This window comes from Balaenoptera borealis (assembly GCF_965194805.1).
Source record: "Balaenoptera borealis genome assembly, chromosome: 3".
NCBI classification, from domain to species: Eukaryota; Metazoa; Chordata; class Mammalia; order Artiodactyla; family Balaenopteridae; genus Balaenoptera; species Balaenoptera borealis.
In genome coordinates, this window is record NC_138866.1 from 169,092,995 (window position 1) to 169,111,362 (window position 18,368).

Genomic DNA, 18,368 nt, shown 5'->3' on the forward strand with positions numbered 1-18,368 from the left:
AAAAACATCACTGTGTCAATATTTGAAGTCTACTAAAGCTTGAGGCAGAGTGACTAAGATGTAGTATTGATTTTTAAAAGTGTATATAGCATTGTAATTAGATAAAATAGTATCATTACAGAAATTCAAATACATCTTTGCAATGATAGTAAAACTTTTTTTTTTTTTTTAAAGGCATGATGGTGGAAGGATGCTTGATTTTCTTAAAATTTTATTTTATTTATTTATTTTTTGGCTGTGTTGGGTCTTCGTTTCTGTGCGAGGGCTTTCTCTAGTTGGGGCAAGTGGGGGCCACTCTTCATCGTGGTGCGCGGGCCTCTCATTATCGCGGCCTCTCTTGCTGCGGAGCACAGGCTCCAGACGCGCAGGCTCAGTAGTTGTGGCTCACGGGCCTAGTCGCTCCGCGGCATGTGGGATCTTCCCAGACCAGGGCTCGAACCCGTGTCCCCTGCATTGGCAGGCAGACTCTCAACAACTGCGCCACCAGGGAAGCCCAGTAAAACTTTTTTAAAAGAATGGAATATAATAGTTTTTCTTATAAGAATATAAAAGTTTTTCTTATAAAATATGAGTTTTTCTTAATTCTTATAAAAATAAAGAGTTTTAAATAATTCTAGAATTCAGCTCATGGTAAAGGTGATATGTGAGGTTTTTAAAATGTATAGTTCTCTGTAAACCTAAACTGTGTAGGTTATCAAAGATAAAAAGAATTTATTTGGAAAGTTAATATTTCCTTTTATACCACAGATTATTTTTCTTATTTGGGTTTTTAAAATTAGGTTTAAATGGGATTATGAGAACTTTTGTTATTTTACCCAATGGCTAAATTGGGTCTAAAACCCATATATTATATTATGAAACACACACACTATTAAACAGCATCCAGTCTTTTTATTTTGTTCTAGGGAGGTATGATGATAATAGTCTAGGACTGGAGGTCCTTTGCTATTCTCCACAGACACACCTGCAGGACCCATTTCTGGGGCATTTCTTTGGTCATGTGGGATTGTTGGGCAGCACATAATAGCTTTGAAAGTTTCATCTACACTGTGTTTCTTAATTTATGGCCATATTAGCTCCATTTTGCCTAGTAAGCTATGAACAGGATCTATGAACCCACTTATTTTTTATTTGTATGTCCCCCCCACAAGAGTTTATTATAAAAATTTTCAAGAAGGTGAAAAAGTTTGAAAAAACTTACTGTGACTAACCATATACCTACCACTTAGGTTATATAATTAAAATTACTATTCTATGTTTGTTTTTCAATATCTATCCATCCACCCATCCCTTTCTCCATCCATCAATCTGTCATATTTTCTATGCATTCAGAGAAAGTTGCAGGAAAAACTTTACTGCAAATACGGCAACATGGTATCATTAACTAGACGTAGAGATCAACAAACCATGTCCTGTGGGTCATTTTCCTATTTTTGTAAATACAGTTCTATTGGAACACAGCCATGCCCATTCATTCACAAATTGTCTGTGGCTGCTTTTGTACTACAGTCTTGGAGTTGAGTGGTTGTGACAGAGACCATATGTCGACAAAGCCTAAACTATTTGGTCCCTTAAGAAAAAAAAAAGTTTGTCCTTGTGCTGGAGTTAGGTATTCATTACAGTTCTTTTTTTTTTTTTTTTTTTCTCCCTTTGAAGTAAAACTTACATTATATGAAAATACCAATTTAAGTGTATCAATACTATTGGATAAGTTCTGACAAATGCATTCACCTGTGCAACTCAAACCCCTAACAAAATGTGAAACATTACTGTCACACCAGAGAGTTCCCTCAGGTCCCTTCCTAGCAGTCCTTAACTCCCATCCTCTGCTCCCAAAATAATCACTGCTTTAATCCCTTTTCCTCCTCCATAGATTAGCTTTGCCTATTCTAGAACTTCGTATAAATGAACTAGTGCATTATATGCCCTTTTGTGTAAGGCTTTTCTCACTTTGCTCTCAGATTCATCCAGCTTGTAGCATGTAACATGAGTTCTTTCATTTTTATTGCTGAGCAGTTTGCAATTGAATAAATTTACTTGTCCGTTCTCCTATTGATGGACACCTGTGTTTTCTTCCTGTTTTGGGCTATTATGAATACAGCTGCTATGAACGTTTTTGTACAAGTCATTGTGAATATATGTTTTTAACTCTCTTTGGTAAATACCTAGAACTGAAATGCTGCGTCAATGGATGTTTAGTTTTATGAGAACTGCCGGAGCTTTTTCTAAGGTAGCTGTACAATTTCACACTCCTACCACAATCTATGAGACTTCCTGTTGTTCTACACCTTTGTTAATATTTTCTATTTACTAGTTTCATTTGATCATTCTGCTAGGTATGTGGTGGTATCTCACCGTGGTTTGAATTTGAATTTTCCTGATGACTGTTGATATTGGTCTCTTTTGCATGAGCTTATTGGCTATTAATATATCTTCTTTTGTAAATTTTCCACTCATATTTTGCTTAATTTTTATTGGGCTACTTGTTTTTTATGAATGAGTTGTAATTTTTAAAATAGGCTCTAATTTTGGAGTACATTCACGGCAAAATTGAATAGACATCACAGATTTCCTGTACACCCCATGGTCCCACATACACACAGCCTCCCCCCACTACAAAACTTCCTCACCAGAGTGGTACATTTGTTACTATCAATGAACCAACATGGACACATCATTTTCACGCAACGTCCGTAGTTTATATTAGGGTTCACTCTTGGCGTTGTACACTCTATGGATTTGGACAAATGTATAATGACATGTATTGATATGCATTTAAGTTTCATCCATGTCTTTTCATGGCTTGATAGATCATTTCTTTTTAGTGGTGAATAATATTCCACTGTCTGGATGTACAGTAGTTTACCCATTCACCTGCTGAAGGGCGTCTTGGTTGTTTCCACATTTTGGCAATTATGAATAAAGCTACCATAAACATCCAGCTGCTGGTTTTTGTGTGCACGTAAGTTTTCATCTCCTTTGTATAAATACCAAGGAACATGACTGCTTGATTCTATGGTGAGAGTATGCTTAGTTTTATAAGAAACTGCCAAACAGTCTTCTAAATTGGCTGTACCATTTTGCATTCCCATCAGCAATAAATGAGAGTTCCTTGTACCAGTTTTTATGTATCTTGGCTTCCCATTCTTTCTAGATTTATGCTTACAAATATTTTCTCCAAGTCTGTGGAATGTATATTAATCTTCTTATTGATATTTTTAGTGAGAAGTCTTTAATTTTATGAAATCCACTTTTTCTATTTTTACTGTGTCAAATTTGTTGGCATGAAGTTGTTGTTAAGAGTCAGTTATCCTTTCAATGTCTGTAGAATGTATAGCAACAACCCCCCTTATTCCTGCTGTTGATTATTTGTGTTTTATCTCCTCTCTTCTTCTCTTCTACCTAGGATTTTCCTTTTATTTATTTTTCTTTTTTTTTCTTATTTCCTGATGTGGAAATTTTGGTTCACCAGTTTTGATATATACTATTCAGTTAAAACATTTTCTAATTTCCTTTGTAACTTATTCTTTGGTCCATGGATTATTTAGAAGTGTGCTGTTGAATCTCCAAATATTATGTTTGTGGGGTTTTGACAAACTATTATTGACTTCTAATTTTAATTACCTTTTGGTTAATACATTCTTTTATTTCAATCTTTTAAAATATTTTGAGACTTAGTTTATGATACAGCATATAATCTGTCTAGGTGAAAATACCAGGTGAATTAGAAAAGAATGTGTATTCTGCAATTATTGGGTATAGGGGTCTATAACTATCAATTAGGTTAAGGTGATAAAATAGTGTGCAAGTCATCTGTCTTTTCCTATGTTGTTTTTACGAGATATTTTTTCCTATTGTTTGTTTTCAACCTGTCTGTGTCTTTATACTTAAAGTTTGTCTCTGGGAGACAGCATATAGTTGAATCTTGTTTTTGTATCCATTATGATAATTCATTTCATTGGAATGTTTAATCCATTTAATTTAATGTAATAATTGGTATTGTTAGATTTATCTCAACATTTTATTATTTGTCTTCTGTTTGAACATTCTGTTTTTGATCCTTCTGGTCTCCTTCTCTGCCTTCTTTGGGATTATTTGAATATTTTAAAACATCCTGTTTTAATTGGCTTTTTAGATGTATGTCTTAACATTTAATTTTGTGGTAACTCTAGGGATTATGGCATATACTCTTAACTCTTTATAGTATACTTAAAATTGATATTGTAAAATATAATGTAGAAAATTGAGAAAAGCATAGGTCATTTATCCCTTTCTCGTTGTCCTTTACTTTACAGTGATCCCATGTGTTACATCAATAATCTATAATATGTAAGTTATAAATCTTACAAGTCAATGCTATTTTTCTTTAAATATTATTAAAAATAAATTAAGAGAAAAATATTCTTTTATCATATTCATTACTTGCAATAATCTCCATTTCTTCTGACTATCTGAGTTTGTCTCTAGTATCATTTCTCTTCAGCATAAAGAATTTCCTTTAGTGTTTCTTGTAGTCCAGTTCTGCTGATGATAAATTGTTAGTTTTCCTTTACTGAAAATGTCTTTATTTTCCCTTTATTCTTGAAATATATTCTCATTAGATATAGAATTGTTCATGGACATATTTTTCTTCTAGTGCTTTAAAGATATTCTTTCCCTGTTTTCTGGCCTCCCTATTCCCTGATGTGACATTCACAGTTATTAAAATGATTGTTTTGCTATATTTAATATAGCTTTGTTTTTCTTAGTGCTATCAAGATCTTTTATGTTGGTTTTAATCAATTGGCTATAATGTGCCTAGGCATGAGATTTTAAAAGTCCTAATCAGGTTAAATAAGCTTCATGAATTTTAAATTGTTTTTCCACCAGTTTTGGAAAGTCTTCTCCCCTTATTTATTCAGATATATTTTTCCATCTCATTCTTTCTCTCCTCTCCTTCTTGGACTTCAATCATCATGATGTTAGACAACATGTCTAACATATTGTTATTGAGGGTCTTATACATTTTGATTGTTTTCTCTTTTTTCACGTTGAATAATTTCAATTGATTTATTTTCAAGTTCTGTGATTTTTTTCTGTGTCATCTTTAATATGCTTATAAGCCTATCCAATGATCTTTTAAAAAATATCAGATATTCTATAAAAATTTTCATTTGTTTGCTTTTAAATTGTGTTAATTTCTCTACTAAGATTTCTTATCCTTTCATGCATTATGAGTGTATTGTCCTTCACTGAGCATCAGTATAATTGTAATTTTAAAATCCTTGTCTCCTTCATCTCAGAATTGACCTCTGTTGACTGTCTTTTCCCATGGCATGGTCATATTTTCCTGGTCCTTTTTCTGTCAAATAATTTTGGATCATATCTATGACATTGTAAATTTACTACTGTAGAGTTTCTGGAGTCTGTTATATTCATTGAGAGTATTTATGATTGATTTCATTTAAGTAGATGATTAGCTTGCTTAGACTCAAATTGAGAATTCTGTTCTGTAGTTTAGATATCAATTCAGTAGTTCAAATATCAATTCAGCTCTTTTAGCTTTAGTTACTAGAAGTGTTCCCTGCACATTCATGCTTCAGTTTTAGGCAGAGATTTGGGTAGAGTTTATTCATAGAACATGGGTCACCCCTTTTTCTGGCTCTTTTCTTTCTAGAATTCTGCCCTTTATTTATGGCGGACCTGCATGTCCCTGGCTTCTTTACCTGATTCTTCAGGCTAAGGAAATAGCAACCTTTCTATCAGTGTTTTAGCTGCAGTGGTAGCTTAACCTCAGGCCAAAGCTTTTAGGTTTTCCTTGTTTTTTTAATATAAGCATTATATTCATCACTGGGTTTTCTAACACCAGGATGTCCTAAACTGATCTATGCTGCCCTTTCTGAAGGGCACTAGGAACCATAATCTATTTCTCAATACTTGGCAGGCTGTGTTATTTAGACAGTGATTTAGATTCTTTTATTAATAAGAAACAGCAAAAGACAAAAAATAGAAAAGTCTCATATTCTCACTCTCTAGATCAAGTTTTTATAGCCTTTATAGTCTTAATATCCATTTATTTTGATGTTAGTGAAAAAGTAATGTTTATTATTTTATATATTAATTTAAAAACTTTTTATTGGGCATATATATTATTCCACACATTGTGTATGTGTAGCTATAATAGTGAACAAGAACACAGATCTTGTCCCCAGTGAAGCTGCAATTTAGTAATGGAGACATTAACCTGAACATTAATGTTCTATTCCAGGGATCTGCATATTTTTTTTAAAGAGCCAGATAGTAAATAATTGTGGCTTTTTAGGGTATACAGTCTGTGTCCCAACTACTCAACTCTGCCACTATACTGCAAAAGTTGCCATAAACAATACTTAAAGATAAAGCATGACTATTTTATAATAAAACTTTACTGATGGACACTGGAATTTATAATTCATATAACTTTCACATGTCATAAAATACTATTCTTTTGAATTTTTTTTAACCACTTAAAAGTGTAAAAATCCTGAGCTCTCAGGCCATGCAAAATCAGGTGGAAGGTGAGATTTGTCTGCAGGTCATAGTTTGCTGTCCATTAGTCTGTTCAATAAACATTAATTGAGCATTTTTGCATCTGACAATATGCAATGGAGATACATAAGTAAAGGATAAAATTCCTCCACTAACAGATAAGTTATAATCTTAATTTTAGCGGTCAGTATTCAATTCATTTTTGTAGCAAACATAGGTGAAGCTTACTTTGATCTATACTCTGATTTTGCAAAGAAATCAACTTCATTACACTGTTATTTAAAAATTCATCTGAATTTTCAATTATGGAAGAGATTTTGTTACAGTAGTTAAGCCTGTTTCTTATAATAAAAATAAAAATAAGAATTGTGTTCATTAAGTGGGTATACAGTGTATTTTTCCACTTGTGCATCTTTAATATTGTAGTTACACTAGCTTAAAAGTAAAAATTAATTAATGATGAAAAATTTATTACGTTTATGAACATATATTTTTATATGTTGTTATCAATTGTTAATTTCAGTTCAAAAGCTCTTATTAAGCCCAGTGTGTGTAAGGCATCATGATAAAGGCTGTGAATGTTATAAAGACTTTTAAGATACATGTTGCATATTAGAGTGTTTATGATCTCTTTGGAAAGCATTCTCAAGAATAACCCAGTTAATTTTAATACAGGGAGAAATTTGAAAAGTACTGTAATATTAGTCTGAGCAGATTGCTCTGTGGCTATAGGCAAATTCTGACACTGGAAAGGAGAAGGGCATTTGAGAAAGGACTTGAAAGATGAGTGATATTTCAATGGACAAGGAAGTAAAAGAAATATTTCAAACTGAAAGAACCACATAAGGACTATATAGCGTTACTTGGTGTGCCCAGGCAATGATATAGCAGTCTGCTATGGCTAGAGGATACTGTCTCTGGAAATGAAGATTAGGCCAAAAGTGTATTTGGGAATGTCAGGAATTATGTCACCCAAAGGTTACTGATTTTGCTCATCAGTACCATTTCCTTCCCTCTTTTCCCTTCTCTACCCAAACTCCTTCACAGCTGATGGTCCTATTACCAATAATTACCAATACTGTCCAATCAGGCAGTGGAAACGAGAGGGTTGATGGATAATGCAAATCCTCAGCCACACCACGTAATTAATTTCAAAGGCATACACGTTTGGTACTTCATAATTCATTCTGCCTCAAGTAGTGTTTTGCAGAGAGCTTCCGTTTTTGTTTTTCTTTCCCACAAATTATTTGATTGCGAGGTTCATGATATCAGGGTTCTTGATGTGTGCCTGCATGTGTGTGCATTTAAAATAAGCTACATGAGGTTTACATAATTCTTCTATAAATGTGATGCTTATTTTTTATTGGATAATATATTTGTTTATTTCCTCATTCCTTTTATTTCAAATTCAGGTAATATATCAGTCAGGGAATCATAATTGACAACCCAGATGATTATTTGAATTAACTGATATGACATCAATGAAATTACTCCACATAAATTAGTAGTTAAGCTATCTTAAAGTAAATGATATTATTTCACTAATTAGAGCCAAAAAAATAATATGTGCTACAATTTCTCTGTAGACATAGAATTTTTTCCTTTATATCATTTGCTTTCCTTTTGGCAGAAATTTTATCTTTACAGGCAGGTGACTTATTTGTTAAATTTATATGAGTATTAATTCAAATTAATTCAGCCTTATACTGAATCCACACTGAACAGAAATACATAAAATAAAATAAATGTATATTGAAATAAATATGATCCAAATTTCAAAGAATGTACCTTTTGAATCAGCCAAATGGTCAGTAGACTGAGATTCTGCCAAATGAAAGTGGGCAGGGACTTTTACCAATTAAAGTGGTTGGAAAGGACCCAGAAGATTTTAGTTCTCTGCAAATGAAGTCTCGCAACTCTGATGATTAGTTATGCTGATTCAGTGTCCTACAACCGAATCAGTAAAGGGAGAACTTGTAGGAACATAACTGCTTTAGGCCTCATAGATTTTGGTCAGTACCTTATAGCATAGCAAATGGAACAAGGGAACCAAATTAGTGACTACTGATTGTAGTAGGCAGATTTCTAAAGATGTCCCCCCAAGATTCTCATCCCCTGGTTATTCAAACACTAATCTAAGTACTTCTATCAAAGGACTTGCAGTTGTAATTAAAGTTACCAATTAGCTGATCTTAACATGGGAAGATTATCATCGACTGTTCAAATGGGCTGATGTAATTGCATGGTTCCTTAGGACCTTCTATGTACAAGACCATGTCATTTGCAAATAGAGAGAGTTTTACTTTCTGTTTCCTTTCTGACTGCCCTTTATTTCATTTCCTTGTCTAATTGCCCACCTAGAAACTTGGGTGCAATGTTGAATAGAATTGGTGATAGCAGATATCCTTATTTCCATTAGTGGAAAACTTTTTAAACTTTTACCATCAGGTTTGATGTTAGCTGAGGGTTTTTTGTAGATGTCATTTATCAGGTAAGCATGTTCACGTCTCTGACTAATATATGAAGTGTTTTTTATCCCGAGAAAGTGTTAGATTTTGTCAAATGTGTTTTCTGCATCTATTGAGATGATCATGTCATTTTGGGCCTTTATTTATATGGTGTTTTATAGTGATTAGTTTTCATATAGTGATTGGTTTTCATATGTTCAACCAAATTTGCATTCCTGGGATAAATTCCACTCGGTTCTGGTGAATAATCCTTTTTATATCTTTATGTCTTGCTTGATGAGGCTTTCCAGTATTTTGTTTAGTATTTTTACATGTATGTTAATCAGGGATATTGGTCTATAATTTTCTTTTTTTTGATATGTTTGTGATATGTTTGCCAGGTTTTGGTATCAAGGAAATAATGGCCTCACAGAATGAGTCGGGAAATCTTTCCTCTTATAATTTGTGCAAGAGTTGGTGAAGTTAGTGTTAATTCTCTAAATGTTTTATAGAATTCACTAGTTCATCCTTCTGTGACTGAGAATTTCTTTGTGGGGAGCTTTTTGGTTACTGATTCATTCTTTTGTTATCTATTCAGATTTTCTATCTCTACTAGAGTCAGTTTTGGTCCTGAATCAGTTTTTGTGTCTTGCTAGGATTTTTTTCATATTATCAAGGTATCTAATTTGTTAGCCTGCATTTGTTGATAATATTTCCTTATAATTCTTTTTATTTCTATAAAGTTGGTAGTTCTGACCCTTGTTTCACTATTCATTCAGTAAATTGAGTTGTCTTCTTTTTTTTATTGGTCAGTCTAGTGAAAGATTTGTTAATTTTGTTGATCTTTCCAAAAACCAACTTTTGGTTTATTTAATTTTATTCTATTGGTTGTCTATTCTCTATTTGATTTATTTATGCTCTAATATTTACTATTTTCTTCTACTACTTGCTTTGGGTTTAGTTTGCTCTTCTTCCAGCTTTGTAAGGTGAAAGTTTAGATTGTTGATTTTAAAGCTTTTTTTTAAATTTAATAATATATAGCTGTAAATTTATTTCTAAGCACAAATTTGACTGCATCTCATGCATTTTGGTATATTGTGTTTTCACAATGCTTCAAAATGCATGAGATGCAGTTAAATTAGTTATTCATCTCAAGTATTTTCTAATTTCTCTTCTGATTTTCACCTTTGACCCATTAGGAGTGTGTTATTTAATGTCTACATGTTTGCAAATTTCCTGCATTTCTTTCTGCTCTTGACTCAAATCACTCCATTGTAGCTGTAGAACATACTTGTATGATTAACATCCTCTTAAATGTATTGAGACTTGTTTTGTGGCCTAAAATAAGGTCTTTCCTGGAGAACATTTTGTGTGCACAATAGAAGCATATGCATTTTGCTGCTGTTGGATAGAGGTCCACATGTGTCTGTTAGGTCTAATTGGTTTATAGTGTTGCTCAAGTCTTCTATACCCTTACTGATCTTCTGTCTAATTGTTCTATTCATTCTGAAAAATGGGGTGTTGAAGTTTCCAACTATTATTGTTGAATTCTCTGTTTTCACTTTGATTCTATTAGTTTTTGTTTCTTATATTTTGGGGCTCTGTTTTTAGGTGCATATATATTTATAATTGTTATTTGTTTGATGGGTTGATTCTTTTCTCATTATAAATTGTTCTTTTATGTCTCTAATAACATTTTTATTGTGCATTAAAATATGTTTTTTGAATTTCCAGCTCTCTTTTAGTTGTTTGTATATTTTTTATATTTTTTTATTTTCAGCCTTTTTTTTTGTAGTTGAATTGTTGGCTTATGTTTTTATATAATATATCAACCTCAGACTTTTGATTGGAGACTTTAATCCATTTACATATAACATAATTACTGATAAGATAGGATTTACACCTGCTATCTGCTATTTGTTTTCTGTCTATGTCTTTCTTGTTACTCTGTTCCTCCATTACTGTTTTCTTCTCTGTTACATATATATTTTCTATATGTATTATATATTGCATGTATATATATAATATTTTGAACTAGTTTACTGGATGCTTTAGGGATTACAACAATCTGTGTTGGATTAGTACAATTTAATTGCAATAGTATTTAAGAAATTTGTCCTACCTAGCTCTATTCTCCCCACCTTTATGCTGTTATTGCCACAAATTGCATCTTAATATATTGCGTGCCCATCAACACTGAATTTTGAGTTTGATTTTTATCAAGTATAACAATCAATTATAGTGATTAGTTATTGATTTTATAATTTATATATCTTTACTGATAGTCTCTACTTTGTAAGATATCATTCTCATGGTTTCTTAGTTCTTTAGACATGGTTTCCTTTAGCTCTTTGAAATATTTTAAATAGCTGATTTAAAGTCTTTTTTTCAGTAGGTCCAATGTCTGGGCTTTCTCAGAGACACTTTTGTTTCATTGTTTTTTTCCTTTGTATGAGTCACATTTTTTTGTTTCTTTGCATTTCTCACAATTTCTTTTGAAACATGGACATCTACAACAATATAATGTGGCAAGCATGGAAATCTTTTTCCTTCACTTTTACAGTTTGTTGTAGTTTGTTGTATTTGTTGTTTTTTACTTTAGTGACTTTCCTGGAATAATTCTGTAAAGTCTTTATTCCTGTCATGTGTGTCCATTGAATTCTCTGCTTGGTCAGCTAAGTGGTCAGCTGGAAAGAGAGTTTCTTAAATGCCTGGAACCAGTAAATTTCCCAGTGTTTGTTGAAGGACTCTATTGTGGTGTATCTTCAATACTTACCTAGGCAGTTGATATCTCTGTCTTATTCTTCACTTCCTACCTTAAGAGAGCCTCAAAGTCAGCCAGAGATGAGAGCTTAGGGCCTTTTCAGGTCTTTCCAGAACATGTGTACAGCCCTATGCATGCACGTGTCTCTATAGGTTTGCGGGAAGATGTTGGAGCATTTCAAAGCTCCTATGGGACATTTCAGTTTCCAGTTTTGCTTTAAGCTTTTGGTTAGTCTGTTGTTGGCCCCATATGTTATGTACTGCACCAAGCAACAGTAAAGTTAAAACACTTGCAGTAATTGTTTTCAACACATGCCTACTGTAAAGAGTCTGTTTGCACTGGGCAATTTCATACAGCCTTATAAGTGGTGTCTTTCAGGAAACACCAGACATATCAAATAATGATAATTATTTGATAATTATTTGGTAATGAGGTTTGAAAGAGTTTTAACTCTATTCTGCTCATTTCTGTGGTTGCCATGCTGCACCAGGAACGTGGGCTGCCATTTTTTATAGTTGCTGTGGAGCTGGAGAGTGGTGGGAATAGGGCCAAGTTAAAAAAAAAAAAAAGGAAAAGAAAACCCCCCCTAAAATTTACTGTTTTTACTGAGATTCAGTTATTTATTGAATAAAAGGTCTCCAGTTTGCCGTAAGCTTTACTGTGGCCATTTTTGCCAATATTTTCATTGCTTTTATTGAGGAGAAAAATTTCAGAGGTCTTTACATTGACATTTTTATTAATATCACTCTCATTTTTATTGCATATTTTATGATTCCCTAAAGTGATTCACCTAGCCCTTTATCACTGAAGCAGACTTAAATGTGTATGGCAGCATTTATTTACACATTGCTAGCAATTATAGGGGATTACTATTTGAGGGTATCCTTTGATACAGTTTTAACAAATATTATGTGCTTATGTCAAACTTGTTAGTTTAATGAACAGGAATGAGGCAAAACTTTATGATTCAATAAAAATGGAATTTAGTAAATAGAAATTACCAACTTGAAGGAGTTTGTATCTAAGACTGTTATTTAACCTCTGTTATCTGAACTGAGCCATATTTCTGTCACAAATGAACACACTTTTCCTGTTCCAGAAGTTTTGACATTTTAACCTTTGCTTCAGGCCTTGGATCTTGTCACAATGATCCATTCCTGCAGCCTGATTTTTTTGGATATTATCTTACTGTTAAAATACTCAGTTTTTCGAGTTCCTTTGAGCCCATTGGTTACTCTACAGCATGCAATAGGATTTCTGTTTCTCCTGCTTACATTCATTCGCATTAATCACTTAGAACTTGGGAAATGGAGGAAAGGCAAGACTGCCTATCAGTAGTTGAAGAAAGTGAGACTGAAAATTCTACCTTATCTTTTCTAAGGATCAAGGTTGGTGGAATTCACTGCCAAAGTTATTGAATTAGCCCTCAAAACTTGATTCATGGTTTTTGTTGCTTTCATATTTAATATACTTCTGGGGTTTTACTCCTACATGCACCCAGCTACTAAGAAGAAAAAGCCCTTTAACATGAACATTTAAGATTATAAATGAAATCATCCTGTCTTACTTTGTAATTTTAATAATTCTTATTTTGTAGCTTTAATAATTAACGACTTCACCACAAGGTGGTTTTAAATCTGTTTCAAAGATAGGCTATGCAGTTGCTTTTATTGATGCAGGAATAAAATGGGAATTTATGAATCATATGAACAAACTGAAATGAATATAGTACAGATTAATAGGAGACATGTGATGAGGATGGTGTTGTGTGTATGTGTGGTATGATGTTACTAGGCTCCCTCAAGGACTAAGAGGGGTGTGTGGAGAGAATATTGAATACCTTTTTTTGTTTTTTTTTTATCAGCTTTGAAAGTCTCTTCTTGATGCTTAGAGCCAGCAGTAGGAGAGGATATCAGATGAGGGAATGGGCATGAGGGAAAAATTTATGCTGCCAAGGATCTGCTTCTTTCTTTTATACTCATAGACCTGATAACTAAAGTCCTAGGGAAAGCAAGATAACTTTCTATAAGATGATGTTCTCTAAGGAACATTTCCAACTGTGAATTAAAGAACTTCTGTACTCATAGGGAGCAAGGTAAAATTGAGTGTGCATTTGAAAGAATGCTGTTGTCACTAAATTGGAATTTAAAAAAATAAATAAATAAAAAACAAAAAAAACAAGTATTGCTGTTGGGTGCATTTTGAATACTTTTTTACCCCATGAAAAGAAATCTTATTACTAGAACAAATGCTAAAGGATCTCAAGTTGTTTCTGAATTTAAAACTTTACTTTTTATGATAACCTGAAGGTTAACCTCATTTAATTTTTGACAAAATACAGAATAATTTACAGTGTCATAAAATGTGCCAGATGACATAGTTTGTATTTATAAAACACCTAGCTTAAATATTCATATAATTTATTATTTTATTGAAAATGCTGTTCTATTATTTAATAGCTTAATGTATCAATCTGATTTTTAAGACCAAACTTTCAAAAATAAATATGGTTAATTTAAGTGATTTCCTTGACAAATGAAAATAATTTTTACTGTATGTATATATCACAAATGCTTTTTAGTAGCTGAGTATTTATAAACAGTAATTGAAGGCCTGTTGAATACTATTACCATTTGTATTGCAAATAATTGTATTTAAACTGCAAACAATAAATCCATATGGCTTATTATGCTCGTTTGATTATTCACTTGCTTAGCATTTGCTTTCCCTGCTGAATATGAAGCAAGAGCAAACTAATGGTTGTCCACTTGTATCACCATGATACCAGCTCTTCATCTAAATTATATTTATAAAATTATTCCAGGTAGTACATTCTGAGAACAATTTTCTGTTATTGCAGGGACTTCAGTTATGCTTATGACTATGTTATATGCAATCATTAATGTTCTTTTCTGCTTCATTAGGGTACAATTTTGGAATAGCTGTAAGGAAGAAGAGGTTTTTTAGGTTTCATAATTTTACTATTGATTCTCTCAATGATGTGACAATAAAATTTGATTTCCAAGACAGCTTTTAAATACCACTGAATAATTTGGGTAGGTATGCCATCATAATCATCATCAACATCATTTTTTCATTCTTTTTGACAAATAGTGGCATACCAAATAGATGAGCAGGAAACAGTGGTTCCCATATTATACACTATAACCTTGTCAAGCATTGCAAAAAATCTATGAAAGCCAAGGGAATGTTCCACATTTATTTTATAGGCTTCTAAATAGTAAGTTGACCGGCATGGTCTGTACTGCAGCATACAGAAGAGCATCGGGACTCAGTATCGTTTTCCATAATCCTGGCAAAAGCTGGGACTATTTGATCCAATTCCGGAGAAAAACACAACAAAATAGGATCTCTTTTGAATTCTTCATTGAATTACTTATTTTGGTGGGCAGTCCCAGTATAATGTTTTCCCTGGATATCATCTTTGCTGGGTTATAACTTTCTAAGTTATGAGATGAATTTGGTCATGGACTACAGCCCATAACAGTGTTTTAGGGAGTATACTCACAATTAGTTATTTTACTGGGGAATATATTGAAGTAACAATATCAGCCAGACCATTTGCAAAAATAAATGGTACGGTTATATATTTCATTCTTTAAACAAAAATATATTGACCCAATGTGGATATAGGCCTGAATTATTGCCTGGTGTATTAAATAAGTTTACCAGTGATGGCTCTGCATCTAACACACTGACCCTTGTTTTTAACAGCTCACTTCCTCTCATTGGTCTCTAACGTGGATTCTCCTTCCTCAAACTTACGAAGCAGAGTTTTTCTTTCCACAAATAACCAACATGCTTGTCAGGTATTTGAAAGCACACAGCATTTGAATTACTTTCCACATTTGGGAACTTCTTTATTATAATTATTTGGACATTCATTATTTTTCACAGATTACATTTTATTACTTCTCCAGCCAGATGAATGGCAAATTAACAGTTGGCTTTCAAACTACCTGTGGTGGTCCTACACGGCATTTATGGCAAAGCACGGCTGGGCTCCAAAATCAGTGGGAGAGGACTGTCCTCAAAATCCAGAGCCCCCAGAGATTTCAGGTATGCACGTTGTATTTTCTGTGTTTGAAGGAAAAACGATAAAGTATAGAGGTTTTGCACCAGGTGAATTAAAAGCAGGATGATTAATCATCCCAGTTGTCTGAGGACTGAGGAATTTGCCAGAACTTCAAGTGCTGAAACCAAACATTCAGAAAATTGGGATGGCCAGTCACCCTAAAAGACAATTTTAAAAAGTTTTAAATTTATGTATCAAAACTAAGGTTGTTATGTATTAACATATATTGATATATAAGTAAAATATGACCTTCTAATACTCTTCCTAATTTCTTGAATCCCTCCACTTAAAAACTCTCACTATTCCAATCCTCTCTTTTTTTTCATTTCTTATTCTTAAGAATCACTTCCCTTCCAAAGTTTTCTCATGCTTTTGAGAGAACGGGACTATCTTAGGTAATGAGAAAATAGACAGTTTGATTTAAATACTAATTCCAAATGCTGTTGAAGTGGAATCATTGTCATATTCGTTTCATGGTGAAAGTCAAATTATTCAATACAGCCTTTATTTTCCAAAATAAATTTGAGAATTAAAGCCAATGCAAGCCTATAAAAGACAAACTTACTTATGCAGCCTAATTAAACTTATGGATGGTGGAAATTATAATCTAATAATTATTATGGGAGTTCTTGGAAAAGTATTGCCCACTTTAACATTTTGGACAGCCAAGCAAAATTTTCCAGTAAAAATGGGATCCTAAAGCATTTTATCCTGAACGAATTTGCTTTTTTTTAAAAAAAATCTTTATTGGAGTGTAATTGCTTTACAATGGTGTGTTAGTTTCTGCGGTATAACAAAGTGAATCAGCTATACATAAACATATATCCCCATATCTCCTCCCTCTTGCGTCTCCCTCCCAACTTCCGTATGCCACCCCTCTAGGTGGTCACAAAGCACCAAGCTGATCTCCTTGTGCTATGTGGCTGCTTCCCACTAGCTATCTGTTTTACATTTGGTAGTGTATATATGTCCATGCCACTCTCTCACTTCGTCCCAGCTTCCCCTTCCCCTTCCCTGTGTCCTCAAGTCCATTGTCTACGTCTGTGTCTTTATTCCTGTCCTGCCCCTAGGTTCGTCAGAACCTTTTTTTTTTTTTTTTTAAGATCCCATATATATGTGTTAGAATGCGACATTTGTTTTTCTCTTTCTGACTTACTTCACTCTGTATGACAGTCTCTAGGTCCATCTACCTCACTACAAATAACTCAATTTCATTTCTTTTTATGGCTGAGTAATATTCCACTGTATATATGTGCCACATCTTCTTTATCCATTCGTCTGTTGATGGACACTTAGGTTGCTTCCATGTCCTGGCTATTATAAATAGAGCATTGTGGTACGTGACTCTTTTTGAATTATGGTTTTCTCAGGGTATAGGCCCAGTAATGGGATGGCTGGGTCATATGGTAGTTCTATTTTTAATTTTTAAAGGACTCTCCATACTGTTCTCCATAGTGGCTGTATCAATTTACATTCCCACCAGCAGTGCAAGAGGGCTCCCTTTTCTCCACACCTCTCCAGCATTTATTGTTTGTAGATTTTTTTATGATGGCCATTCTGACTGGGGTGAGGTGATACCTCATTGTGGTTTTGATCTGCATTTCTCTAATGATTAGTGATGTTGAGCATACTTTCATGTGTTTGTTGCCAATCTGTATATCTTCCTTGGAGAAATGTCTATTTAGGTCTTCTGCCCATGTTTGGATTGGGTTGTTGGTTTTTTTGAAACTGAGCTGCATGAGCTGCCTGTATATTTTGGAGTTTAATCCGTTGTCAGTTGCTTCGTTTGCAAATATTTCCTCCGATTCTGAGGGTTGTCTTTTCATCTTGTTTATGGTTTCCTTTGCTGTGCAAAAGGTTTTGTAAATTTCATTAGGTCCCATTTGTTTATTTTTGTTTTTATGTCCATTTCTTTAGGAGGTCCATCAAAAGGGATCTTGCTGTGATTTATGTCATACAGTGTTCTGCCTATGTTTTCCTCTAAGAGTTTTACAGTGCCTGGCCTTACGTTTAGATCTTTAATCCATTTTGAGTTTATTTTTGTGTATGGTGTTAGGGAGTGTTCTAATTTCATTCTTTTACATGTAGCTGTCCAGTTTTGCCAGCACCACTTATTGAAGAGGCTGTCTTTTCTCCATTGTATATTCTTGCTTCCTTTATCAAAGATAAGGTGACTATATGTATGTGGGTTTACCTGTGGGCTTTCTATCCTGTTCCATTGATCTATATTTCTGTTTTTGTGCCAAAGCTACTGTCTTGATTACTGTAGCTTTGTAGTATAGTTGGAAGCCATGGAGCCTGATTCCTCCAGCTCCATTTTTCTTTCTCAAGATTGCTTTAGCTATTAGGGGTCTTTTGTGTTTCCATGCAAATTGTGAAAGTTTTTGTTCTAGTTCTGTGAAAAATGCCATTGGTAGTCTGATAGGGATTGCATTGAATCGGTAGATTGCTTTGGGTAGTAGAGTCATTTTCACAATGTTGATTCTTCCAATCCAAGATCATGGTATATCTCTCCATCTGTTTGTATCATCTTTAATTTCTTTCATCAGTGTCT

The 18,368-nt window shown here is 33.4% G+C and overlaps 1 protein-coding gene across 1 annotated transcript in view; it reads left to right on the forward strand.

The window, feature by feature from the left end:
• Nucleotides 1-18,368, forward strand: part of MALRD1 (MAM and LDL receptor class A domain containing 1) — a 638,500-nt gene that overhangs the window by 41,840 nt on the left and 578,292 nt on the right. Inside the window, exons 3-4 of the mRNA XM_082385765.1 lie at nucleotides 15,454-15,548; nucleotides 15,637-15,798. Coding sequence (XP_082241891.1) covers nucleotides 15,454-15,548; nucleotides 15,637-15,798 — 257 coding nt within the window. The remainder of the gene's footprint in view (nucleotides 1-15,453; nucleotides 15,549-15,636; nucleotides 15,799-18,368) is intronic.